Source organism: Silurus meridionalis, chromosome 27, assembly GCF_014805685.1.
Source record: "Silurus meridionalis isolate SWU-2019-XX chromosome 27, ASM1480568v1, whole genome shotgun sequence".
Classification (NCBI taxonomy): domain Eukaryota; kingdom Metazoa; phylum Chordata; class Actinopteri; order Siluriformes; family Siluridae; genus Silurus; species Silurus meridionalis.
Window position 1 is genome coordinate 8,141,400 of NC_060910.1, and position 26,870 is coordinate 8,168,269.

The 26,870-nt window shown below is 39.7% G+C and overlaps 1 protein-coding gene across 1 annotated transcript in view; it reads right to left on the reverse strand.

The window, feature by feature from the left end:
* Nucleotides 1-1,437: 1,437 nt before the first annotated feature.
* notch1b (notch receptor 1b) overlaps nucleotides 1,438-26,870 on the reverse strand; it is a 34,908-nt gene continuing 9,475 nt past the window's right edge. Inside the window, exons 3-34 of the mRNA XM_046841344.1 lie at nucleotides 25,319-25,581; nucleotides 24,869-25,207; nucleotides 23,211-23,333; nucleotides 22,838-23,071; nucleotides 22,429-22,584; nucleotides 22,054-22,239; nucleotides 21,698-21,811; nucleotides 20,202-20,315; nucleotides 19,263-19,496; nucleotides 19,015-19,125; nucleotides 18,176-18,368; nucleotides 17,265-17,410; nucleotides 17,057-17,170; nucleotides 16,068-16,187; nucleotides 15,768-15,920; nucleotides 15,440-15,668; nucleotides 14,341-14,542; nucleotides 13,999-14,152; nucleotides 13,714-13,898; nucleotides 13,306-13,438; nucleotides 12,765-13,022; nucleotides 12,531-12,643; nucleotides 11,771-12,342; nucleotides 10,486-10,866; nucleotides 10,257-10,402; nucleotides 8,985-9,198; nucleotides 8,678-8,765; nucleotides 8,090-8,252; nucleotides 5,206-5,504; nucleotides 4,686-4,833; nucleotides 4,423-4,520; nucleotides 1,438-4,223 (exon numbers count right to left, since the gene is read on the reverse strand). Coding sequence (XP_046697300.1) covers nucleotides 2,943-4,223; nucleotides 4,423-4,520; nucleotides 4,686-4,833; nucleotides 5,206-5,504; nucleotides 8,090-8,252; nucleotides 8,678-8,765; nucleotides 8,985-9,198; nucleotides 10,257-10,402; nucleotides 10,486-10,866; nucleotides 11,771-12,342; nucleotides 12,531-12,643; nucleotides 12,765-13,022; nucleotides 13,306-13,438; nucleotides 13,714-13,898; nucleotides 13,999-14,152; nucleotides 14,341-14,542; nucleotides 15,440-15,668; nucleotides 15,768-15,920; nucleotides 16,068-16,187; nucleotides 17,057-17,170; nucleotides 17,265-17,410; nucleotides 18,176-18,368; nucleotides 19,015-19,125; nucleotides 19,263-19,496; nucleotides 20,202-20,315; nucleotides 21,698-21,811; nucleotides 22,054-22,239; nucleotides 22,429-22,584; nucleotides 22,838-23,071; nucleotides 23,211-23,333; nucleotides 24,869-25,207; nucleotides 25,319-25,581 — 7,264 coding nt within the window. The 3' untranslated portion in view covers nucleotides 1,438-2,942. The remainder of the gene's footprint in view (nucleotides 4,224-4,422; nucleotides 4,521-4,685; nucleotides 4,834-5,205; nucleotides 5,505-8,089; nucleotides 8,253-8,677; nucleotides 8,766-8,984; nucleotides 9,199-10,256; nucleotides 10,403-10,485; nucleotides 10,867-11,770; nucleotides 12,343-12,530; nucleotides 12,644-12,764; nucleotides 13,023-13,305; nucleotides 13,439-13,713; nucleotides 13,899-13,998; nucleotides 14,153-14,340; nucleotides 14,543-15,439; nucleotides 15,669-15,767; nucleotides 15,921-16,067; nucleotides 16,188-17,056; nucleotides 17,171-17,264; nucleotides 17,411-18,175; nucleotides 18,369-19,014; nucleotides 19,126-19,262; nucleotides 19,497-20,201; nucleotides 20,316-21,697; nucleotides 21,812-22,053; nucleotides 22,240-22,428; nucleotides 22,585-22,837; nucleotides 23,072-23,210; nucleotides 23,334-24,868; nucleotides 25,208-25,318; nucleotides 25,582-26,870) is intronic.

The following is a 26,870-nucleotide window of genomic DNA, read 5'->3' on the forward strand; positions in this document are numbered from 1 at the left end:
GTATTTTCTAACAATCCTTAACCTCTGAATATACTCTACTGATGTCTAGAAACTTGAAAATGTGGGAAAGGTTAGCGGTTGTGTATAGTTCTGACCAGCAGGTGGCGCTTTATACATTTTATTTTGCATTGTGATTTATTTACCCCCACATGATTTTATTTATTTTATGTATTATTAAAAATACTTTATACAAAGCGACCCACAGGGTGACTGGTATAAATGTGCTAGCAGGGCTAATATCGCTTTCAAATATTTAATGTCATAAATGTAAGATTTTCATCATCAGATTATTTGTTAGCAAATGTCTTAAAGTGATTTTTTTAACTCAATATTATTTCAATGAAAAACTACATGACCAGTGATAAATACACAGAATAATATGTAGTATGAACGGGGTTGATTTCTTTATGAGCTGTGAATCATGAATAGATTCTTCTTTAGACTGGATGTGCATTTTGGAGAAAATACTTCATCCATATCACTAAAACATCATCAACACGCCATAAGCAGGAGGTGCATCTGATTTATATCCATAGATGAACTGATCATAATCATATACATGAATGAAGTGAATTATTTACTCTATAATTTGTTTCCCTCTAAAATGCTTTAGAATAAGCATAAAGCATAAAACACATAATGTCCAATAAAAGTAAGAAACATTCAAAATAACACAAGTTATCTGTTATCTCATTTAAAGAAAACCCTACAGGAACTCAATATGGCATTAATAATGAAAAACAAATTATAATAAATGCAGCTAAGCTAACTGCCTGTAAGATGTGTTTGTGTGTAATAGTTTGCCCATTAGGGTCTTATGATATAATGCATTGCTAATAATTTCATCATTGAGCTCTTACGTGTTATTATGCTGTCACTGAACACTTGGCAACCTTTTTTTTTTCCTTTAGAAGTGAATAAGGAGATATGCCCCCTCTAATCACAAAGCAGAACAGTCTCACATGTGGACTTGTATGAGCTTTGAGATCTTTAAAGTCACACATTATTAAATTATATTAAAATGTGCAGGGCGTTAATAAAAATGGTTTGATGCTTGTTGCCAGCAACAAAATATTACAATAATTTACTATAAGAATTGATATAATGAAGGATCTATAATAGTACATATACTGTGGGAATGTTTAGCACCAATGTTTAGAGTCCTCAAATCAGATTGCTCCTGGTCCTAAAACGAAAAAGTCCCCAGAAACAGATGTTCAGTGAAGATTCATCATTGCAGATTTAATTTGGATCTGCGGGCTGAAAAACACTTTGCGTAGACGGGATATAAATATGATAAAATGCTTTATGACAGTGAGTGTTATCTTTGAAGAAATGAGTCTTTATTCAGAAGATCATGAGAAAGAAAGAATTGTCATTTAAGCAACACTATGCAAAGCCGTGTGGTTTCTAATGAATGACACCGACATGCTGCCATCCGATACAAATGCGTATCTTTTATTATTTCAAAAAAGAACATTTACAGAGACAGTAGAATGAACAGAAAATATACTTCATGTAAACTATGAGATTATTTGATTGTTTTTTATACAAATATTACATATTCAATGCTGTTGACTTAATATTTGAGGGCTCAAAAAGTATATATATCATACCAAACCTGTTCCATTGAAACCAAATTTGATCAAGTTTGTAATAGTCAGCAAATTATCTTTAAAAATGTTGTTTTATCTGTATGTGGGATATAAAATAGAATCTACTAATTTGTATACATCTCTTATATCACCTCTAACTCAGTGATTCTGAACAGAATATAGGGTCTCTTTCTACAGGAGAACACAAAGAGCTATTGAGCCAAAGTTTCAAATTTCAGTGAAACGTATAAGACGTAAGATTTCTGAAACAAAATCCTGTTCACATGAACCATGTCCCCAAGATCTATTTACAGTAGCCATAGGCTCCAACATTACATACCATAGAGAAAGTAAAGACAGAGTCACAAGCCTGTCTACACAACCTCATACATTTTTGGCCATAGGACCAGTTCGGTAAAATTGAAAGGGAGGGAAAAATACAGAGTACTATAAACCGCAAACTGTATTACATCACATCAACACCTAGTAAAGGAGTCCACATCCTCACTTTCACACCCACCCTTACAGTGGAAGTTTAATAACTCTGCATTTCGCAGGAAAATAAAGAACTCTCGGAAATCAACTGTACAAATGTGCTGAAGTAATAATCATCAGGAACTACTACTTGAACATACACAGTACACATTTTTGAGGAGAAATTATGACAATGTGACAGAGAACAATTCACACAGCTAGCATTGATGAAATGATTAGGACCTGGTATACACTAAATATTTGAGTGGTCAATCCCTAAAAGCAAAACATATACAGGCAGGAAAGCCACAGTGAGCTTGTTCTGGCGATGGTAGAGAAGTAGCTCTTGTGACTGGTAAATTGAAAAAAAATTGATTCATCTGCTGTAATACTGAGAACTGAGAAAAAACAACAACAACAAAAAAAAACGTGCTCCAAATGCCCTTATACATGTGATTTACAAATTATACAGTGATGTAGAAAAAAAGTCAAAGATTAAGTGAAGGCAATTTTACTACAAAAATAAAGGCAAATAAATACCCAGTGTATTTTTTTTTGTGAAAAAACAAACTATTACAAAAATAAGACAAAAAAAAAAAAAACAACACAAAACCAAACAAAAAAATAAAGGACTTTTATTCATAAGACATTGCCCTTATTTGGCAGTGACCTAATTTATGAACCTTATCCCCTCGGGCAAGTGAGGAAAAAGTATAAATAACAATACATTAATAAATAAAAAAAAGAAAAAGCAAAACAAAAATGTGGTTAGTACAAAAGACATAGAAAAGATTGGATTACTGCTTTTTTTATATTTTACAAAAAGAATTCTAACAAAACAAAACTAGTCCTTCAACCACAGATGTAACTGGTTCACTTAAACTGCTCTGGAATGTGTGAGATTTGGGAGTGCATGCTTGTTGGTGGGCTGGAGATCCCCTCAGACCAGTCGGACATGTTGGAGTGGGGCGAGGAGCTGGACCACTGGTCAGGAGAGCCAGGCGATGGGGTGAGGAAAGGATGATCGGGCACCTGAAGCTGGTGGCTGGGTGTGTTGGTGTCCATGCCACCCGAATAGCTGTGCTGCGAAGGGGGCGTGAGGAACTGCGTGCTGGCCATGCCGGGAGCCAGCGTCTGAGCATTGAGGAGTTGTGTCTCCTGAGGGAGGATTGTGTGGATGGGGACACTGTTTCCTGTGTTTTGCTGCTGCTCACTGCTGATGAAGTTTTGAGTGCTGCTCATGTTCTGATTTGGGTTTGAGTTCTGGTGCTGCAGCTGGATGCTGGGTTGCATTTGTTGCGGCTGTAAGATGTGTGGCTGTGCGGCGAGGTGGGCGTTAGTTAAGCTCTGATAGCTGATCATTTGTGGTAATGCATTGGCAGGAACGCCGTTGTGGAGCGATGTCATCAAGGTGTGCTGGTTGGGTTGGCACATGCCACCGGGGATGTTCCTCATGGCAAACTGACTCTGCTGACTGATGCCAGCGTGCATCCTGTTTATCCAATCACATTGGCCATTCATGGCTGACCCATTCGATCCACCGACAGGCAAGTGTGTGAGACGTGGAGGCAAGGGATCAAACTGCAAGCGTGCCAGCTCTTGCTTACCGGCCATACTCAAATGGTGACCATCGGGAACAGGCTGCAGGTGGTTTAGTTGCACAGAGGGTGACTGCTGGAAGGGGGAAGGCATCAGAGGCGGAGAGGCAACATCCGAAATGTAACCATGAGGCGACTCGAGGGAATCGACAGGTGATAGCACAGCCGAGCTGTCTAACAAGCTACCTTTGCCATCCTGCGGCTTCTTTTTCTTGGCTTTCAGGTCTTTAGCGTCCTTGCAAGCGATGCCCTTTGCACCAGGCTTTCTGGCTTTCTTGCTCTGGATGGATGGCTTCATACCACTTAGGTAGGCATTGGGCGAGCACAAAGGTGGTGAGAGCGTGGAACTCATGGAAGCGCTGGCCATAGGCGGGCTGCGCACCAGGTTGTACTCATCCATGAGGCGCACAATGTCATGGTGCATGCGTTCCTGAGCAATGTCACGCGGGAGCCTGTCCATGTGGTCGGTGATCTCGCGATTGGCAAAGTGGTCAAGGAGTACTTTGGCTGTCTCGTAGCTGCCTTCCCTGGCTGCCAGAAACAGAGGCGTTTCTTCCTGTAGTGTGGGAGGATATAAGGTGAAGACATCACTATTTACTTCCTGTCATGTGCAGTTGTAAAATATTTTGCTCTCGTAAATACTGCAAATGCTACTCTAACTGATAGTACTACTACTACATTCTGCTTTAATACAGTAAAAAAATGATTTTAAATACATGTACAACTATACCGTGTTTATTAGAATTTTGTTTTACCTTGTTGTTCTGCATGTCTTTATTGGCTCCGTTTTTAAGCAGTACCACGGCTGCATCTACATTGTTCACCGCAGCAGCCCAGTGCAGTGCAGATTTCCCTGGTACATGAAGAGACAAACAAATCTTAATATATTTCACTAATATTCTGGTGTTTTCACTAATCAAGCACAGCAGTGGAAAAGTACAAATGAAAGGTCTAATTTCAGAGCAGATTTCTATTACACAGTGAAAGGGAGGTAAGATGAAATGTCATTAAGCAGTACCAAAGTCATCAATGGCATTGACATCAGCATGGCAGTTGATTAGTTCCTCCACCATGCCTTCCACGGCCAGTCTGGCTGCCAGGATCAGAGGAGTAGTGCCGTCATGCATGCGAGCATCGAGATCTGTTGCACGGTTCCGTATTAAAATCTGTAACGAGTATTTAAAAAAAAAATTTAATTACAATGGAATTTAAATAGAACCATTTAATCATAAGATGAAAATTTGACAGCAATTTAGAACACCTGGCTTTTTCCTTTGTGGGTTTCAGTTTTAAAGCACATGTTAACCAGCGCTTTCATAACAACAAGCTGTAGAAGGGTTACAAAATAAAGCACCTGATAACTACTTTACAGTACGAAGATGGATCACTGATGCTTATTTGTGGCTGGTTGTTCAGAGGCTCTTAGCTAAAATTTCTAGACCAAAACCTGATTGCCTCTGCCAAAAGGTTTAGACTACGCCATAGATAATAGTTTTCAGCAAGATTAAAACCAAATATGCACACAAACGATCACACACCTGGAAGACCCCTTGTGCATCTGAAGCCACAGCAGCATGCAGTGGAGTTCGGCCCATGTTGTCTTGGATGTTGGCATCTGCGCTGGCTTCCAGCAGTCTTTTAGCAGCATCGGAACGGGCATAGCGGGCAGCCAGGTGCAGAGCGGTCTCACCTGTGCGGTCCGTCTGATTGTGCAAGTTGGCACCCTGGTATATAAAGTCATTTATGACATTGGCAGAGGCGTCCTCTTCTTCCTCGCTGTTACCAGTTTCCAGGCCACCTCCGCTACAGGAGGCGATCATTAGAGGAGTGAATCCATCTATACATGGGAGAAAGAGAACAGCCCAGGAACTCAATACATATCACCAAAGCATTTTCTGGACATCAAAGTTTTAGGATTGGAATGCCAGCATCCTTTGCATTTGGGGAGCATTTTTAAAAAGCATTTTATATTTTATAGCATTACATATATATTTTTTGATTACCACTTTTCAATTGCAAACCAGTATTCTTTTTTTTTTTAAACAGGACCCAACTGAAAAGTACCTCAATGCTGTGGGAACATTCTCTGTATTATTCAGCGACAGTGCTTAAAAGCAATTCTCAAACCAAGTCAAAGAGAAATGTTACCAAAAACCCCTCACTCGTGTTCGCAGCCAAGAGTGAGATATAAGAACCTCTAAGAGGCAATCTGAGGGCATAGTCTACTCCCATCAATCTTCAAAGTGACAGAAAGATTACGCCAAAGTAACAAACAAATCGAAAGCGGATTTGACGTGTTTGCCTCTGCCAATCATCCCTAGATCTCTTCGATAACGGATTCTAATCAAGCGCTCGTTTTTTTTTCCTGCTGAGCTTAAGGGAGCGGGGTAGGCTTTTGAAAACTTCATGGCGGGTATAAATGAGCATTATCATCTCTAAGAAGAGGCTTGACATGCCGTCTTCAACAGGGCCTTCTTTTCTTCAAAAGAACAGCTATTCCCAGATCTATCCTGATTTTGTCAATTCCAGCACATTGATTCAAAGAGTAAAAGGGGGAAAAAAAAGAAAAAAAGAAAAAATACCAGCTAAAAGCATGCTACCTTCAATTTTTTTTAATCATTCTTCAGGGTTTTTGACAATTATTAAAACAAGTCATGAGTCTGATAGTGTCTGTTTAATTGGCACGTGTAGTGAGATAGCAGGTATTATAGAGGGAGGGAGGGGTTCTCTGGGGCACACTCCCTAAGGTTAAGAGCTTTCAGTGAGTCTTTGAAGTTGATCTCTCTTCCCAATGGGCCCTGTATATTAAAGCTGCTGTCATTGATTTTTAAGAATGCTTCAGTCTTAAAAACTGTCTTTTTTATATCCTAATAACCATCACTAAAATAAATGCAAAAAACATCCCTGTGATTAGCAACTAAAATTTCAACATGAACAGCTGTGTTATTCAATCGGTCAACTATTTTACAAGAAGGAAATCCTCCCTGTCTGTCAGGAAGCAAAGAGCTGGCTTCAATGAGCAGGAGATAACAAGGATGCCAACAAATGAGAATAGGCTTACGCTACAAAACAGCTTAGGAAAATAAAGCGTCCCAGAAAAAAGAGCAAACAAGAAGGTGACTGCTGGGGCAGGGTTTCTGCAGGTTTAACAAAGTCAAATTTAAGACTTTTTAAAGACATTTTTAATATTTTAAGACCTATATCACAACATCAAAAACACAAACACAAATACCTTGTTAGTAACTGGTCTTAACCGAAGCCCTAAATTAGTTAATTTAGTTAGCCCTAAAGTAAAGTATTGCACTTCCTCATTGCTGAGAAATAAAATTCGTTTTACACCTGTGGTACAATCTAAGAGAGATTCACACAAATAACAAGTATAAGTATATATTTATTTCAAGTCAAGTCAAGCAGGCTTTTATTTTCATTCCAACCGCATACAGTGCAGTACACAGTAAAACGAAAACAAAGTTCCCTCAGAACAAAGGTGCACAACATTAACAAAAAGTAACACAGAATACAGAACTACACAAGACTAACTAGGACACTATTATGGACAATACTATATTTGCTATACTATACTATACTATACTATACTATACTATACTGGATTATGGATGTGGTGAGGGAAGACATGCAGGTAGTTGGTTTAAAAGAGGCAGATGTAGAGGACAGAGGGGTGTGGAGACGGATGATCCGCTGTGGCGACCCCTAATGGGAGAAGCCGAAAGAAGAGGAAGAAGAAAACTATACTATACTATACTATACTATACTATACTATACTACTATACATACACATGACAGATATCTAGTAAACAAACTGAAAAGCAACAATTATTTAGCTTTGAGCTTTTTTGAATCAATAATGCTTAGAAAAGAGCAATTGTTTGTTTAGTGTTTTATGCATTTTCTCACAGAGCTAAATCTAATTCCACTTAACATTGAGATTCTTTAATCCGATTGTTAAAAAGGTGTTGATTAATTTTATGCCTGCTTTATGACAAATCTAAAGCTCACAGTAAAAGCTAATTCACCAGGACCCTTTATAGTGGACACCCCACATAATCTAAGACTAATAATCAACGGTTAAACATTTCTTTTTTAATGGCAAACAAAAAAAAAAAGGTTTTAAAGTATGATGTGTCATAACTTAATCAATTATATATTATAAAATATTTAAATTAATTAGAAACAAATTACTTTGGACACACCTTTATAATATTATTTATTATGTAATGTTGTATGATTTTGATATTAACATAATTATTCAGTGTGACAAATGTGGTAGAAAAGAGAGAAAAATTACTTTTTTAAGGGTCCACACACTGTGTGTGTACAATTCAGACAATGGAATAATAGCAGTAAGGTTATATACACCAGAATTCCTAGAATAATTGCTAAGTATTAATACAGTAACCTTACCTGGTCCCCGGACATTAACGTCCATGCAGTCATTCTCGTTCTCGCCTTGAGGAGGTGTTGGAGCTATAGAGGGAATCCGCAGGTCGGCTGCATCCAGATGCTGCTGAGTCCATTGCCGATGGTCCTGCTGGTCATCCAGATTCAATATTGCCGGCTCCTCAAACTAATACACACAGATACACAAATACCCAACATCATCCATACTAAATAATTAACTTCAATGCTTAGACTTTCAGTATTTAGCAGATGTTCATATCCTGTGTGAAATACACACACACACTGAAGTTACGGTCAGGTTACGGTCTAAGATTCTCAAAGGGCTAAAATCATTTTACATATGAGTTAATACAATATTTAGTACATCTATGGAGTCAATAAGAGTCTGCACTGACTCAATTGAACCTGACATGGGCATGTCACAATATTAAATACAGAATATTAAACATTAAATAAAGATTCAGATTCCTACAGATGTATGCAAATCGACTCAGAATTGCAACAAATACATTTTTAAAGCCAAAATTTCAAGATATTATGATATACAGTTGTTAACACTTTCATTAATAAAATATTATTATTTTCTCTTACCCTAAAACGCTTGGTGTCTGCAGGCTCGTCCTCTCCCCATTCATTTTGATTGTCATCCATCAGTGAAATATCGGAGTTCTTCAGTGGCCTATAATGAGAAAAATTCCTATCAGAAATGCTGCTGTGCCGTCCATCCCAACACCACAGAAACAAAAATCTGGTTTGAATCTGCACCTTCATAAACCTGTCCCGACTTTTCCGTTAATAAAAATTCCTCTATTATAATGCACCTTAAACATGCCATAAGCGGTATTTTTTTTTTCCTCACATTCAAGACAACTCCATGCAGAAAATACACTGTACTTACTTCAAGCCGACAGAGTCCTCGCCGACGGGCTCCCTCCGTTTCTTCTTGCTAGGCTCACTGGTTTTAAAGCCCTCAGGGAACCAGAGTTGACCATGCTCTCGTCTCCGCTTACGAGAAGCCACCATGCCCACGACCACAAAGGCCAGCAATGCCAGGCCGGCCAGCACCACATACACCACGTAGAGCGGCGAGGTTGGCTCGACTTCAGTCTGAGCTGAAAGAAGTAAAGACATGTGAGACCCAATGGACGAGTGTGGTACAGGGTGTGAAGAGGTCACAAACATGTCCTTGAACAACAAAAACTATTCCTGAACACGGAAAAAGATGCTCGGCTAGCGACACAGTGAGACAAGCCACGTTCGTGGTGAACACTTGCTAAGTGTGTGTATGTCATTCAGTAGTAATCAGAATTGCTAACCATTTTTTCATGGAAAAAGAGGCGCCGGCAAATAGGAATACGAGAAAGTAAAAAAAAGGGAGAAAGAACACCTCCTCTCACATCTCTTCAGCTCAGGGTACCAGGAGACAACTTTACCACTTCTTCTTTAAGGGGGAAAAAAGGGAGGGATTAATGAACTTCAAATTACTGCGCACGCTTTAAGCTGTAAAGACGAAGGATTTATTAGGATTTTCAAGATAACAAAGACTCCCAACTTCTAGCACACTCCCGATCAATTTTCCTCCGCTGCTCTTTTTTTTTCCCTGCCCCTCTCCCTGTCTGTGCTAAAGATTTTGAAATGATAAACTCTCCTAACCTAAACCCTTGGAGATGCACTAAGGCTTGGTGTTACATTCAGAGAGGTGAAGGTTGCAGCAGCCTGCTTCTTTCCATGCTTAGGCCGCAACTGTGGTGTGTGTTTGTGTGTCTGTAAGGAAGAGCGAGATAGAAATTGAGAGAGATGTGACTAAAGAATCTGGTGATGGAGAGCTTGATTTGTGGCAATTAACCATTTTAGTATTTAATTTTGCACTTTGACTACAGCATTGTTTAGCCCATCTGACACGCGATTCCATTTGCTCTTGTGTTTAAGTACCAAAAAAACAAAACTTCTAAGTCATCCACATAATCCCTGCCATGTTCGGTGTGCATGCATGTGTGTAAGGGGGGGTTGGGGGACTGTTATAGGGCTAGCCTGAGTTGAATGGATCTGTTATCTAAATTCTTGTTATTATGAGATCAGTATAACAAGTTAAATGTAAATTAACAGGGAATCTGTGTCTTGGTTTTAAAGTTACTAATGATGACCCTGTATACTGCTGTTTCATACTTACTACTGACAGCCTTAATGTACGGCATGTTCAGGTTGCCACTGGACGCGAGGGCTCCCAAGAAGGCAGCAACATCAGTAGCACTCTGGAAGCACTCGGTCGACTGCTGGTAACACTGCCGGTTATCAATCTCCAGATACACCAAAGAGCTAGAGAGAAGATATGCATGTTATTAAACCATGACATGCATCCACTGTTCCCAGATGAACTGCATGGACGCTCACTTATTTACCTTTTGACTTGTATGTGGTTTTGGTCATGGTGGCTTGAACCGAAGACGTTGGACCAGGAATCCAGAGAACGCTTGAAGTTGTGCTTCTTGAGCTCTTTTGTACTGCCATTGTACGGGTAAATCATGAGCTCACCGTGACTGTCCACCCTGAACACCACGTTGGTGTGCAGCACTCGGCTCAGTTCACGTAAGAAAGTTGACGAGTTGTTGCGCAGCTGCTCAGGTGGCAACTGCACCACCAGCACCAGATGGCCTTCAGCGCGCTTCTCCGGCACGTTCTCAGCACAGTCCAGTCCGTCCCAGTCACACTCTGCGTTGTTGCAGCCTTGATCGCAGTGACCATCCGCGTAGTGATCTTTACAATACTGATCGTACAGCGGGCTGAAAGAAACACATCACAGCAGAGAATAAACATTAATGGGCAGATGAATAAAAACTAGACTGCATTATGATGGTTTAGGTTTAATTTAAGATTAGCTAGTAGCATTCAATGGTGGATGAATTACCCATGTACCTGAGTAAAAGTAGAGATACACAAGGTAACTATTACTCCAGTAAAAGTGCTCCCTGAATAAAAGTACAAAAGTGTTTGCCTTCAAATGTATTTAAGTATCCAAACTATGATTTATTATGGCTACAATGTTCTAATTATAATTTTTGCTACAAGTCTCTTGCCTAAACAATTCAGTTTATGTGAAAACACTCTAATGTTACTCTTAGCACACCAGTCTATTAATAGAATGATATTAATGAGTCAAACACTGATTGATATTTATTAAAATGATCATAAGCCCAAAACCTTTTTTTTTTTATTCCTTCAAAAAATCATGCAAATAAGGCCACAGGTGTTGTGGAAAGTTCGAGTCAAGAGTTTTTTCCATCATTTATTTCTCTTAAAATATTCTGCTTGCTGTTGAACTGACACTAGATTGTATGTTATTGTAAGTAGATAACACCAAGCACCAATCAAAGTAAGTTCAAAACAGAGCATGCGCTTTACCCTGATTGGTGGCTTGCTGCGTGTTTGACCAGTTAAATTTGTATCTACTTTTTTATCCACATAAAAAGGAACGACTGATATTACAAAATGTAGTTGGTTAAAAGGTAAGACATGTTGTGAAATTACATAAAAGTCTCCCTAAATGGAAACAAAACAATACAGATACACAAAAAAGCTACTTAAGTGCAGTAACAAATTACAGTCCATCACTGGTGGCATTCACATCGCATTCTTATCAAAATTTAAAAGTTAAAAATGTACACCAAGTAGACTCCTAAAACTCACTTGCACTCTCCACTGCTTGTTTGGCAGTCAAAACCATCATAGAGGCAACCAGCATTGTTGCACTGTTTGTCACATTCCCCGTTGTTGAAGTAGCGCCAACACTGCAGTGCAGCCGAGCAGTTCTTCCATGGATCGTGGAAGTTGAGTGAGCAGTCACCACCGTCCCACTCACACTCATAGCTGTTGCAGGTGCTGTCGCAAAACCTGTTGCCCTTTTTAGCTGCACACTCAGCTACTGGGCAGCTGGCCACCACTTCAGGTGGCGGAGTGATGTCTCGGCCGATGCCTCCAGAGAAATTGTAGTCCAGAATGTGGCACAGCAAGCCATTGAATGTCTTTGGGCATACACAGTGGAAGTAGGGTGCCTCTGGGATGACTTTGCACGTGCCTCCGTTGTAGCAGGGTTTGGAAGCACAGTGCCCATCAGATGTGTGCTGACATTCAGGGCCACTAAAGCCTGGTGGACAAAGACACAGGGGGGCTTTCTGGCCTGAGATACAGGTGCCAGCATTACGGCAGTGAAGACTGCCACATGAATAAGCATCATACTCGCAGGATGAGCCGGTGAAGCCCTGAAAAAGAGAGATGGGTTTGTACTATACCTCACGAACAGAAAGCAATAAAAAGGATGTATTGTGATCACTTGATTTACAAAATACAAGCCCTGCTGGATACACAAAAACAAAGACCTGTACTCTATAAAAGGTGCAGCCATTTGCAGAGAGATGAGAAGCTTATAAGTCATAATTGTCTCACTTACTGCAGGACATTTACAGATGAAGCCTTGGGGAGTGTTACTGGCTACAGCACAGGTCCCTCCATTTCGGCACGGCTTCCCCTTACAGCCATCGAACACAATGTCGCAGTGCTGACCTATCAGTAAACATAGATGCACCCATTTACATCATTCACTCCTTATTGAATTCCACACTATCACTGAAAATATAAATACTTATTGACCGAGATAGACAGAGAAAAGAGTATATCTTCTAACCTGTGTATCCAGTGCGACACTCGCAGCGGTAATTGTTGGTGAGCTGAATGCAGCTGCGGGTGCCGCGTGGGTCGCAGGGGTTAGACAAGCATTCATTGACGTCTCCTTCACAGCGCTCTCCCACGTAGCCTAGTGGGCACTCGCAGTGGTAGCCGCCAACACGGTCCACACAGCGTCCCTTGTTAAAGCATTTGGGCTCTTGAGTCACAGGGTCAGTAAAAGGTATGCAGTCATCGATGTTGATTTCGCAGTGAACACCTGGAACATAATGGGGTTATGGATTGTTATGAATAAGACCTTGTGCTGATAATACTCGAAGATCTAACTAATTTCATAATAAATGTGGACAAATAGGACTGATGCACGCATAGTACTTTTGTCTTTGTTTATAACAATCACATCTTTCACAGAAAGCAATTCAATTCCTGATCTTTACACACCCAGGAAAAATCAATCACAGAGGAAAAGTCTTACTAAGCTGACTACTGTCTGCTAATTAGTGAAGTGTGGGATGAACAGATTGACAGAGGAGGTAACTGACCTTGGGTTCCTCTGGGACAGGAGCATTTGTAGGCATTGACGAGGTCGATGCAGATGCCGCCATTCTGGCAGGGCTGAGAAAGGCACTCATTGTTCTCGTCAGAACAATTTGCTCCATGATAACCAGGCAAACACTGCATGGGAAAAAGGGAAAAAAATATATATATTCTGAATGTAAGATTATAAAGTGCAAGCCTTTGTTCCACTATATTATAATCAATAAGCTAAAAAAATAATAATTATTATGAGAATGTAGGCCAATTTGTATTTCACTTAATGCCATTTCAGGCATTTAAAAAAAAAAAAAAACAATAAATGTGAAAACATCCCAGAAATGGCAGCTTTCCTGTTAAAATAATGTCATCATATTGAGATAATTAGCAAGCTGTTAGTAAATAAACAAGCTCACCTCACAAGAATATCCTCCTAAGTAATCAGTGCATGTAGCGCCATTCTGGCAGGGGTTTGGGATGCACTCGTCCACCTGCTCCTCACAGTAACTGCCAGTGTATCCTGCCTGGCACTGGCAATAGTGTGTGTTTCCAGCATCCAGACACTGGCCGGAGTTGCGGCACAGTCTGGCAACATCCACACCTACAAAGCAGTCAGAGACGTTTGGATCCAGCAAAGAATATATGCAGTGAGTACAGCTGCAAAGGAAACTGCAATTCACAAGCACACAAATGGTCCATACCTCGCTGTTTGGCTGCAACTTCACAGGAGACGCTGGGGACGTCACAGTACAGACCAGTCCAGCCGCTCTGGCACTGACAGGTGTAAGTAGTGCCACTCTGTCTGCAGGTACCCCCGTTCTTACAAGGAGATGGCTTACACCAGTTCACCAGATCCTGAAAAGAACAGTGGACACCATTTAAAATTTTGTTTATTATTCATTCATATTCCAATGGTGGGTTTTGGGGATTTCTCTGCTCGAAGACCTCTGGTTTACACTAATAATTCAATACATATTAGACAAATACATTATTTTTATTTTCTCACATATAAAATCATATCGGGTTAAATCATAGGGTCGTACCTGACAGTTGAAACCATGGTAGCCATGAGGGCAGGTGCACTTGTAAGTGCCATAACTGTCCTGACATGTGCCGCCATGCATGCATGGTTTTGAATCACATTCGTTGATGTCATGCTGGCAATAGTTGCCTGTGAAGCCAGCCAGGCACAGACAGCTGAACGTATTGATTCCATCAACACAGGTGCCACCGTTAAAGCAAGAACTGCATCAAAATTAGCAAAGAAAAATCAGTTATGACTTTGCAGCATTAGGTACACTACAATTAATGTCAATCTCAGCAATCTAGACAAACTGACCACTTTTCTTATATGGTCAATGTTTCCTGCTCTTGATCCTGTTGCCATGCCGTTTGGCCAATTGTTTACAGTGTAATTATTAAGAATTCATAGATTTACCAAATAATATGCTTAATACCACAGTATGGCTCTATTGTTTGCTAAATCAGAATCTGACCAGTCAGAAGAAGGTGTTGGTTATTTTTCTTCTGATAACAGCTCTACGACAATACTGCAATTCAAATAACAGTTTTGTGTTAACGTATATGTTATTCTAATGTGCTATAATTTCAATAGTAATCATAGTTTTAATCAAGGAGGGTTTTAAAATAAGTGAAATCAGAAACTAATCTCACAGATGTTTTACAAATGTTTTCACTGGCAAATAGCTGTGGTATAGGACGATTAAAGCAGAATTTCTCTATCATAATCATCTTTTGTCTGTTTTTATCTGTTTTGAGCCAAAGATTTTAGTATGACTCTTGGTTTCCTCTAATAAATCTCTGAGTATGAACTACTTTTGTTTCCCATACCCACCCATTGTAAGTATTTTGTTTGGCCAAATGCCATTACCTATTACACTTGTACTTGCATGGATATTTGTCCACCAAAGAGGGCGCCAAGAGGCAGTAAAAGCATAATGGCAACTGTACTGTAAGAAAAATCTTTAAATCTATCGCATATAAGGCAAAGACAGTTGACTGCTGTGGGCAAAACAGTGAAGCCAGTGTGTGTGTGTAAAGGTTGTGATTTACACATTAGAACCTGACACACTTGATCCTGAGTCGATTCAAAAACAAAAGCGAATAGATGGCTGGTTTTACCTCTCAGTGCAGTCTTGTGTGTTGGTCTCACAGTGAATGCCACTGAAACCAGGTAGGCACGTGCACGTGTAGCTGTTCACACAGTCTGTGCAGTTGGCTCCATTCTTGCATGGATTGCTCTCACACTCGTTGATGTCCTCCTCACATTTGGAACCACGGAATCCCAGGAGGCAAGAGCATGTAAATTCATCTATGCCATCCTTGCAAAACCCACCGTTACTGCATGGGTCTGGACAAATCAAAAAATAGGGGTAGTATGCATCATGGAGTAAACAAAAAGCAAAAAGAAAAAGCCCAGGAAGTGGAAAATAAGTAGGATATGGCTTACTGGGCTTGCAGTCATCAATGTCGGTCTCGCAGTTGTGGCCAGAGTAACCTGAATTGCAGTTGCACTTGTAGCTGCCAATAGAGTTCTGGCAGATGGCGCCATTGAGACATGGGTTTTTCACACATTCATTGATATCAATCTCACAGGTCTGACCTGCATTAACAGGAAAGGAAATCACATGCAACAAACATGATGCAAATATATTTGGACCTCCTTGGAATTATAATAAGCAGATTGCACGCTATTGTCAATAAACATTTTCTGTTACTTATTTCGCTTTGTTGTTCTGTGCTTACTAACCTTGCCAGCCTTCAGGGCACATGCATGAAAATCTCTCATAATCTTCTGACTCCTTACACACACCACCATTCTTACAGGGTTTGGGACTGCAAGGGTCTAACAAAGTTTCACATTTCTCACCTGTGAACCACAGAAAAAAAAAAAATTGAACACAATGTACCAAGTTAAAATGAGTACTAATATTTGTTAGTGCACTTTATCCATCTGAGTGGGGGCTTTGAATCGTAGCACAAAACAAAAACTTAAAGAACGGAACAAATCCGGAAGAAGACACTCTTGCAATCTTAGCAGCACTATATTTAGTTAATGACATTGGATTTGGAAACGGCCTTTTAAAGATTCTCCCCTTCTCAGAGACATTAGCATTTCATCACTGGTGAGAAAAGGTGGGTGGCCTCACTGCCTGTCTTCCTATCTGTTTCCACGACACCAGGCCCCTACAGGAAGCCGACAGGCCTTTCCGCTCATTGTCTTTGCATTTGCTTTTCTGTGAGAGAGGAAGCAAGGCAAACAGGAAATGTGTCAAGCTACTGTTCCCACCCAGCCTGGACCAGGACCTGCTTGTTATTCCAGCTCTAACTCAATGTGGATTTTTCCGGCAAAGAAAAATAAAAGGTTTCAGAAATGAAGACGATTTCAGTCCAAAAGACAGCAAATGATCCTACAGGCTGCGTAAAATAATACAGAGAAAGGAAAAAATGTGTACTCCTCTGCAGACACGTTCCTATTCTGCTATCAGCAGTACTTGCAGTACACTGAACAGGCCAGGATGAACAAACAGGCAATCAGCTTGTGGGGGAAAGGAAAAAGGAAGCACTGTTGCTGAAACGAGCACATAACATGACCTTGGGAGCACATTTTTTCATATGTCTGTATTTTGAAACCGGAAGAGTAGTGTACACGCTAGGAAAATGTCAAAGAAAAATAAAAGTTTGTTTAAAAATGTCAACCTCAAGATGTGAAATGATAATAAGCAATCAAACTCGTACCGGTGTAAGGCAGCACGCAGTTGCATTTGTAGCCGGCAACATCATCTATACAAGTCCCCTGGTTTAAGCATGGGTTTGATGCACACTCGTTAATGTTCGTCTGACAGTTAGGGCCTAAACACAAAATCATGGGATCCAAATCATTTTGATTTAGGAATAGAGCCAACACACTGGTGTACTTTAGACGGACAAATTTAGTGGCGCTTACCACTGAAGCCAGCTCGGCAGGTGCACACATAACCACTGGTCATGTCCTTACAGGTGCCACCGTTCATACAGGGGTTGGATTCACACTCATTGTTGTTGATGTCGCAATTGGTGCCACTCCAACCCGAATCACAAATGCAGTTGTATCTAAAGACCAAAAAAGCATGAGTAGTATTGTTATATTCTTACATTTGTGATGGAGCACATTCACTATTCACTATATCAATATAGAAAAATCAAAAAGAAATATAGAAATATAAAATCACTCAGACCTTATGCACGAGTGAATGCTTAACAGTTGCAACCAGTCTAACACTTCCAACACATGCACGTGTATAATGTAGATGCACAAGCCCACGTATGCTAATTGACCTGTTTAAATACAATCATTCTAAGCCTTGTAAAGGAAAACCCAGTTGTTCAACAGTGCATGTGGACTTAAAAGACTGTTAACACTTTACCGAGAAAACACAAAGAAACTCACTTTATACACACAGTAAAACACAATTTATACATTAAAAGCCTAAGGCCAGATGTTGGGACAATCAATAAAAGTTTATGAATGGCAAACATGATTTTGTAGAACTTATGTATTCTTTAGTGATTTGCAAATTAAGCTCTAAATCTTAAAAATGAGTTTGTGGTTTTGCACTATAAAAGCATGGAATAAACCAAAACAAGTGCCTCAGGTTGTTTGAACATGAAGGTTACAGAACATGTATTCAGAATATCTTTTCTTTGCTTCCTTAATGAAAAGTTGAATAAACCTACAAAAACAAAGCATTGGTATGACTGTCGTATTCTACATGTGTGACAGATTTAAACAAGTGTCTATGTCCATCAAACATCACAGACTGTAAATGTATCAAACACTAAAGTTTGACATTAATAAATGAAACAAGAGCATCTTACCCATTGACTTTATCTTCACAATGTCCATGAATGCAAGGATTACTGAGACATTCGTTGAGTTGAGACAGACAGGTCGGGTCATGGTAGCCATCAGGGCACTGACAGGTAAAACCGTTGACTCCATCGATACACGTTCCTCCGTTGTGACAGGGGTTGATGGCACACTCATCGATATTGATGTTACACATTTTTCCTGCATTAGAGTCAGCGTTTGATATTAGAATTAAAACAAACGTAGACATAATACATATTCCAATCCATTTTTCTTTTCCAACCAACTCAATCGCCGTTTTTTTACTGATTGCTTTTTGTCCGGCTGCATTTTCCCGCCGCTTGAAGCAGCGCCACCATTCAGCTGACGCGAGGCACAGCATGAAAAGGGAGGTTTCGTTTGTCGCTCTTCTTTAAAGCACCCGCCAACTTTTCCCTTTTAAAAGATCGGCTTACACAAATCTTTCGCAAATCTTTTGTCCTTTAAAACCCCCCCAGATGCCTGGCAGCTTTTTCAGCTGAATGGACGAGCAGGGGAGGTTGCGTGTCAGAGCGCCAGGGCAGGGATTGGGAGGGAGTGTAAGGCAACACCACAGCCAGAGTGTGTACTCGCTGGCCAGCTGTCCCTCCACACCCTTGTTTGTGGGGAACTCACCTGGGGAGACTTTTGTCAGCACCCATTCCCCACTGACTCAACTGTGCCATTCTTTTATCTGACTTGCACAAGTTCTAAAAAATATCCAACTCAAAAAGACTTTCTAGTATCAGTCAATAAACAGGGTTACACTATCTACTATCTGCACTGTTAACCTTGAGACGATCAGTGTGTATTTCCAGAAGCAACTGACCTGTATATCCCAGCTCGCAGGCACACTCATATCCGTTGATCTTGTCAATGCACTTGCCATATTCACATGGGCTGCTCTTGCAGTCATCCAGATTGATCTCACAATTAACACCTGTGAATCAAAGTCAAATCTAATTAAACTCTACAGGTTTTTTTTATATGTGTATGTGTATGTTTGTGTTTATACATTCACATATTTATCAGATAAACCACAGCAGACCGTAAGAGAATTCCAGATTACTTTCTTACCTGAGGTTCCTTTAGGACAAACACACAGGTAAGCATTTGGCCGATCCTGACAGGTGCCTCCATTCTGGCATGGCTGGCTCAGACACTCGTTTATGTTGGTTTCACACAGACGACCGGTGTAGCCAAGGTGGCACTGGCAGGTGAAGCTGGCCAGGCCATCGTTACAGGTGCCGTAATGACACGGATTGGACAGACACTCATCGATATCTGCCTCGCAGTGCTGTCCTGTGTAACCTGGACCATAATAAGGATTAATTTAACCTTCTGTTTTTTCTTATGTAGGCCAGGTATTATAACATGCCATTAATTTACATCAAATAACTTTGGCAGGTAAAATAGATTGCCTGTCTGTTTATTTTCAGGGTTTGTTATGCTATGCTGATTAGGATTAGCTGAATAAGAGAAAAAAAAAATAAAGAAAAAAAATAAAGAAATATTAATGCCAGGCTGATGATTGGATGATTTAAAGCTACTGATCAATTTGATCATTTTGTTTGACAGCTGGTAAAGTCCTCATTATTCCTGATTCAAATTACTGTAAAGGTTACAAAAATTCAGAATGCCAATAATCACCATTACAAAATAAAAAGCTAGTAATTGAGTGAGAATTTGACTGTAACTTTACTACATTTCAAAGTCAAATATCTTATTTTATACTCTACATTTTGAGAAATCACTCATTCCTATTATTTATAAGTGGATAAAAACGTTCATTATTACTATTGATATTATAATTTTATTAATAGTGTAGCAAGTGAAGTTTTAGGTCATCAAGAATGTACTGCGGATTTAAATAAAAGCCGGGAAAAATACCACAAGTGGTTCTCCAAATAGCGTGACACATGGATTGTGTACTTTATCCGACATTGCATGAACAACATCTGAAATAAGGTTGCATTTTGTATTCAACAAATAAAAGTGCTTAACGGTTCGTCATACCCTCAGTGCATTGGCAGGTGTACATATTGGGCCCATCAATACACTTGGCGCCATTTTTGCAGGGCGTGCTGGCACATTCGTCGATGTCAACCTGGCACTGGTTCCCAGAATATCCTGAGAAAAGAGCCAGAGTGAAAGAGAAGTGAGGGGGGGGGGCAATAAAAAGCGTAGAGCTCTTTAGGATGATCTCTTCAGACCACACTTGCTTCATTCCATCACACTCATCTATACAATCTCCAGCTAGGCTTCATTAACATGTCCCCACACTGCTCACTGTTTTCCTCTCTCTCTCTCTCTCTCTCTCTCTCTCTCTCTCTCTCTCTCTCCTGGACCCTGCCCCATCCCCCCACCTTTCCAAACTCCTTTTTCAACAAATCATCGTGGGGGGGGAGGGGGAGGAGAGAAGATTGTAAATAAAAAAAGAAAGGGGTTAAAAAAAACCTTCCAAGGCCTCCTGACCAAGGGCACCAGACAAAAGGGAACAGTCTATTCAATGAATTGCAAAGCTGCACTGGTTGCCTCCTTTGTCCTCAAAAACTTTTCCATCACAATGTGCATTCTCTCATCCTGCCTTGGCCCCCTCTCTGCTTCGGCACCGTCAGAAAGATCTCGCCACCTATGACCTTTCACGATTCAGTTAGCTCATCGTTCAGAACCAACCAGTGGACCTGTTATAGATATAGACCTCAAACGTTATATTGAACTACCAGTATATAGTAAATTTTGAACTAGAATTTGACATCTGCTGTAGTGGAAACAGCAGTAGTGCTCATCTCAGTGAAAATTCCTTTGTCATAGAGTTCCAGCACTACCTAACAATCCAGCAAGGATTTCCTCCGGGCCTCAAAAATGGCACATTTCAAAAAGCTCTATTGTGGTTACCATGGTCTCGCTATGTATGCTATTCAAAAGCAACCCTGCCCTGCATTCTGAACAGTGCCCTAATTTGCATCTGAAGACTGCGTAGGGTGGCCTAGACTCCGTTCCCCAGCTTACCGTACCACATACCTCCCAATCACTTCGCTCAAGACATTGCTCAGGGACCCCACAGGCCTCATCCCCTCGCCACAGAATACTAGCAGCATTTCTTACCCCAGTATTTATGCATGAATTCCCCTGTACAATAATCCTCTGATCTGCTTTCCACCTTTCTGTACAATAATCCTTAGATCTGCCTTTATGACATGCCTGCTACTTTATAACCAAAATTACTTCCACTTCATTTGGGATGAATGCATAAAAGTTGGATATTTAACATTCAAAAGCCAGTGCATGAATAAACCACATACCTCATGCCTGAAACTTACAGAGTTACATAATAAAATGTTTAAGTGCAAGTCTCAAACTTGGTAAAAAAAAAATTGCTAACTGTTAAAAACCCTGTGATATGGATTTTTTCCCCAATTTGGCTGGAGCTATCTTAGTTAGCCTGAGGGCGAGATTAGTTTATTTCTCTTTGTTGCTGTCCAGGGGTTGAATGGCCCCCTTGTACTTACCTTTGGGGCACTCGCACTGGTAGTTGTTGATCTTGTCGATGCACTTTCCATTGTTGAGACAGGGCGTGCTCACACACTCATCTGTATTGATCTGGCAGAAGACTCCCTCGTATCCTGTCAATTAGCACAGAAAGATTTTATCCAGATTATACTGCAAGGTTCATTGATCAGATTATTTTCTCTTTATAATGTACCAAACATAGGACATATAAATGTGGCAAAAAAATAAATTATTTCAGACATTATGATGCATTGTAACACTGTAGACACACATAAAACACACAATATCTTACAGTAATACACTACTACGTATGTGTCACTGTTTACCTATGTATACTTAACATTTTGTGCTTTACCTGCCATGCAGATGCAGTGAAAACCTCCGATTTGGTCCAGGCAGGTAGCATCATTTTGGCAAGGGCTAGACATGCACTCGTTAACATCAAGTTCGCAGCGAGCCCCTACGTAGCCCGGAAGACACATACACTCAAACGAGCCTTTGGTGTTCAGACACTTTCCAGCATGCTCACATGGATTTGAACCTATAGAAAAAAAGATGGGATGGATTAAATCTAATATCTATAAACAGCTTGATAATGAAATATATTTTTTATAGAAAAATATTAAAATTTAATATAGAATATATAAATATAGAATTAGCTCAGCCAACCCATTCATACAAGTTCTGTTGAGTTGAAGCATTTATCTCTAAACAGTGTTAAAATGGTTACCCAAAGCGCATTCATCAACGTCCTGGTTACAGGCTAAGCCAAAGTATCCTGTAGGACAGGTACAGATAGCCTTGCCATTGACTGGGTTGGTGTCACAGTTCGAGCCTTTCTGACAGGGGTCACTAATACAAGCATCATCCAAATGACACAGCAAACCTGGAATAGATGGAAATTACATGAGTAATTACAACCCCATTTACCTAAAAACATAAATAATTATATATAATGATTATATATATATATATATATATATATATATATATATATATATATATATATATATATATAGCATTTATTCCTGGTTCCACCATACAATATAAAAACAAAAAACAATAAATGCCATTTATTCCTGTTTCTATCATATTTAAACAATTCTCAAAAATTGAAAATAGACTATTAAAGTATAGACCTGTGCGTCCAGGTGGGCATTCGCAATAAAAGGACGCTACACGATCGTGACAAGTTGATCCCGGGTGACAGGCAGCATCAACGCAATCATCGATATTTTTGCTGCAATCGTCACCTGACCAGCCATTCACACACACACAGTTGTATCCACCCTGAGTGTTGAGGCAAGTGCCACCATTCTGACACGAATTAGGCATCAGGTCGCACTCATTGACATCTTCAGTACAGAATTGACCTATCAGGGAACACAAGACACAAAGGACTCATGATGCACTGATTTATTCCAAGAGTTAGCAAGCTAAAGTCGTTTTGTGAATGTGGTTTACATTTTTGTTATTAATAAAAGCAGCACAATTAATGTACACAATTCATACCTGTCCACTCCGGTTTGCACTGGCAGTTGTAAGTGTTCACCCCATCTACACAGGTTCCTCCGTTAAGGCAACGATGGTCTGGACAGTCGTCTATGTTCTCCTCACAGTTTTGACCTCTAAAACCTGAAAAGATGTTGATTATTTACTTAAAAGACAATACATTTTTAGAGTTTGTTCATTCAAAAGTGGAGGGAAAATGACACATTTAAGGTTTTTAATGTTTTTTTGTAATGAATAATTGCTGAAGTTTAATATCCCTGGTATTTTTCAAATAATTGTTATTTTTTTACAAAAGGATACAGTGTTTATGAAACTCACTGTTACATACTGAAAGTGTGGTTAATGGTCTTGTGGTCAACCGTTGTCTTATTCTGGGAAGCATGTCAGTCCCATGTCTCAAGACAGAGACGACAAAGTGATAAGAGACAACTGACAACCACAGTTTCCTTTGAAATTAACAGCAGTTATAAAACATTCCTGTCATTTGTATCCTCGTATAAGTAATATATAAGAAAAAGGTTGTGTACGCATAAAAAAATCAATTTGCGCTGGAGTTTAATATTTCTTTTTATATCTGAGTAAAAAAAGGACATTGTGAATAAATGTGTGTTGCATTGAGGTTTTTAATTTCACCTCTTTTATATTTATTTATATATTCAAACAGAAATGCATGCTGCATTAATCAAGCGTTAATAAAATTAGTGCCGTTAAAATGAAATTGTCATTGTGTTATTTTTATTTATATATATATATATATATATATATATATATATATATATATATATATATATATATATATATATATATACACACCGGTATGTAATTATCACAGATGTTGAGCATAAATTGTTACTTATGTTAGGCCTATTGATGAATTAATGAAAGTGGATAAAACCTGCATGCTATCTACCTTTGTTGCTGTTTTGAGTTCTACATGGCTTTATACTATGCCTATCTGAATTAGATATGAGTTTATTTGCCCAATTTCACCATCAATCTTAGGCTTTCTGAATCTTGGTCACTCATTAAGTTAGATAACTAATGATGAAACCATTAATGACCGAGCTAGGAGCAAAGAGAGAAGAGATATGCAAATAAGCATGATAATCTGTAAAATAAGGAGTAGACAGCATGCGTAACGATGTATTGAACAATTGTATTCCTCAACCACATTTTCATCCACAGTTCTTGCACATTTTCTTTGGTTTAGATTGGCATCTTAAAGGAAAACGATTTGAGTTGAGTATGTATGCAAGACCTACATTTCCATGTTCTCTTAATCCAGAGACAACACCATGAGGATATTGTCCCTCAGACACTTCCTCATGATAAGCACTAATGCTTTCCTGCTGACCAGTTCACACACAGTGTTGGCTTACATCATGCTGATGAACGGACATGTTGGGAGAACTAGCCTAGCCAAAGTCCCACACTGGTGGGAAACACTGACACTACCCTGTGATTACAAAAGCCAGTTAACTCTTGTAAATCTTTACCGGCAGTGTTTGGCAGTGACAGATGGCTCCTAACATTTGTCTTGCCCACAATTCATACAAATTAGCTGAAAAAAAGTGAACACTGCTAATTCATAGTTAGCTTATTTTGCCAGGTAATAATGAAAAAATTGGCAACATGTAAATAACATCATGCTTTCCTACCTGGCAGACAGGAACACTCGTAGTTTCTGTCTCTGATCTGAACACAGGTACCGCCATGATGGCATGGTGATGGGTTGCAGGGCTGGTAGAGTGTCTCACAGTGTTTTCCTGTGTACTCAGCTTGGCAGTTGCATCGATAGGTGCCCACTTCATTCACACAGACACCGCCGTTCTTGCAGGGAGATTGGATCTGAGCACACTCATTAACATCTTGTTTGCATGTCTCGCCTGAGAAGAAGGGCGTGCAGGTGCAGATGTAATGAGAATCAAATGGACTGCACTGGCCTCTGTTGGCACAAGGGTTTGAGGCACAAGGGTCAGCCTGCTGGCAGTTTTTACCTGTAAAAATCAGAATACAATTAGCAGTCACATTCCCTCGTTTGTTTACTATGGAGATTAATGGTTTACTTTTTTTAAAAATTATAATTTCCTCAAATAACACATTCTTACCAGTCCACCCAGGCGGACATTTGCATTTAAATGTGTGGACACTGGTCAGTTCACACGTCCCCCCATTCCCGCATGGGGAACTCCGACATGGGTTGTCAGTGGGGGTGAGGCAGCGTGGATCCATGTAACCCAGTGGACAACGACAAACGTAGTCCACTTTGTTGTCCCGGATGTTTGGCTGGCAAATGCCTCCATTCCAGCAGGGATTCGGCAGGCAGGGGTTGGACAACTGACAAGTTAGGCCCAAATATTTTTCAGGACACCTTAAAAAACAGTCAAGAATTTAGTGATAATCTCTACGATATGTACTATTTGTTTGTGCTGTTATTTTTTTTGTGTGTGATTTTCAAATTAGTTCTTGGCTACTAATAACCACTGCTAAACTACTACTATAACACTGATAATTATGTTGTCTAACAAATCTGGATGACAGAAATGTACAGTGTAAACAGTGGCTATGAAGGCAGCCCTAAACAGCCACAAAAGAGAAAAGTAAGTGATTACATGGTCATTGAGGTTAAAACCAAAATGGAAGATGGGCACTCAGGTTGCAGTTTCCCACATCCACACACTAAACACTTACACATACTAAAACACTAAGCTAAATAAAGCACATCAGCGGCAGGAAAATATTGCTGCTGTAAAGCCATGATATAATAAAAATAACAATGGAGCATGACATATAAACCACAAGAAACTTGTGGTTTACTTGAGGGACTTGTGCTGTGAATTTACACTACTGATATGCCTTTTTTGATAGTAAACATACATTTGAAATTAATTTAAATGTTTGCCATTCTGAATCTCATCCATAAAACAATGCAATTATTTAAATAATGTTGCATTCTGAAACAATAAACCGTAAAAATAACTGTAAAGTAAAGATGAAAAAAAAAAACTTTCACAAAAATCTTTTCAGCACAGAAATGGGGAAAAAAAAAAGATTTTTAGTTTAATATAACAAGATTCCACTCAGCTCATTGTAAATTCTGGCATGTACTTCTAATCCTGTTTGAAACTGTTGCATGAAAAGCACCAATCATCATCTCTTAGCAGAACATTTCTGCATGCCTCAGCTTTTTTCTACCATCTATTCACTAAAAGGACAAGGCAGAGCCTATACCAGAGTCTTTGAACCCTTGGCTAACATTATCAGGACTTCAAAGCCCCCTTTCCACCTCCTCAATAGTGTGTATTCTTCTACAGTATAAGCTCATCCCCAGCATCAATCAAGAGCTAGAGGCACAAAGGAAATGAACAGCAAACATTGTAAAAAAAAGAAAAAAAAGAGCCAAATAGTCTTTGTAACAGGGGCCGGCTTGGGCATTCGTATTCGTCTGATTATCCTGGGTGACAAAGAGGGTGCTTTTCCTTACTACACCAATGTACAAACAACCTTACCCTAACACTGAGTCTACACCACTGGTAAAAAGCTAAGTATTGTCTATTTTGCCTAAGTGCAGGCAGTACACATTTCCAGTGGTTTGGTCTCTGATCACAACAAAGAAGTAGTGTTTTTACTATTTATTTCAGGGTTTGGATAACCAATAAT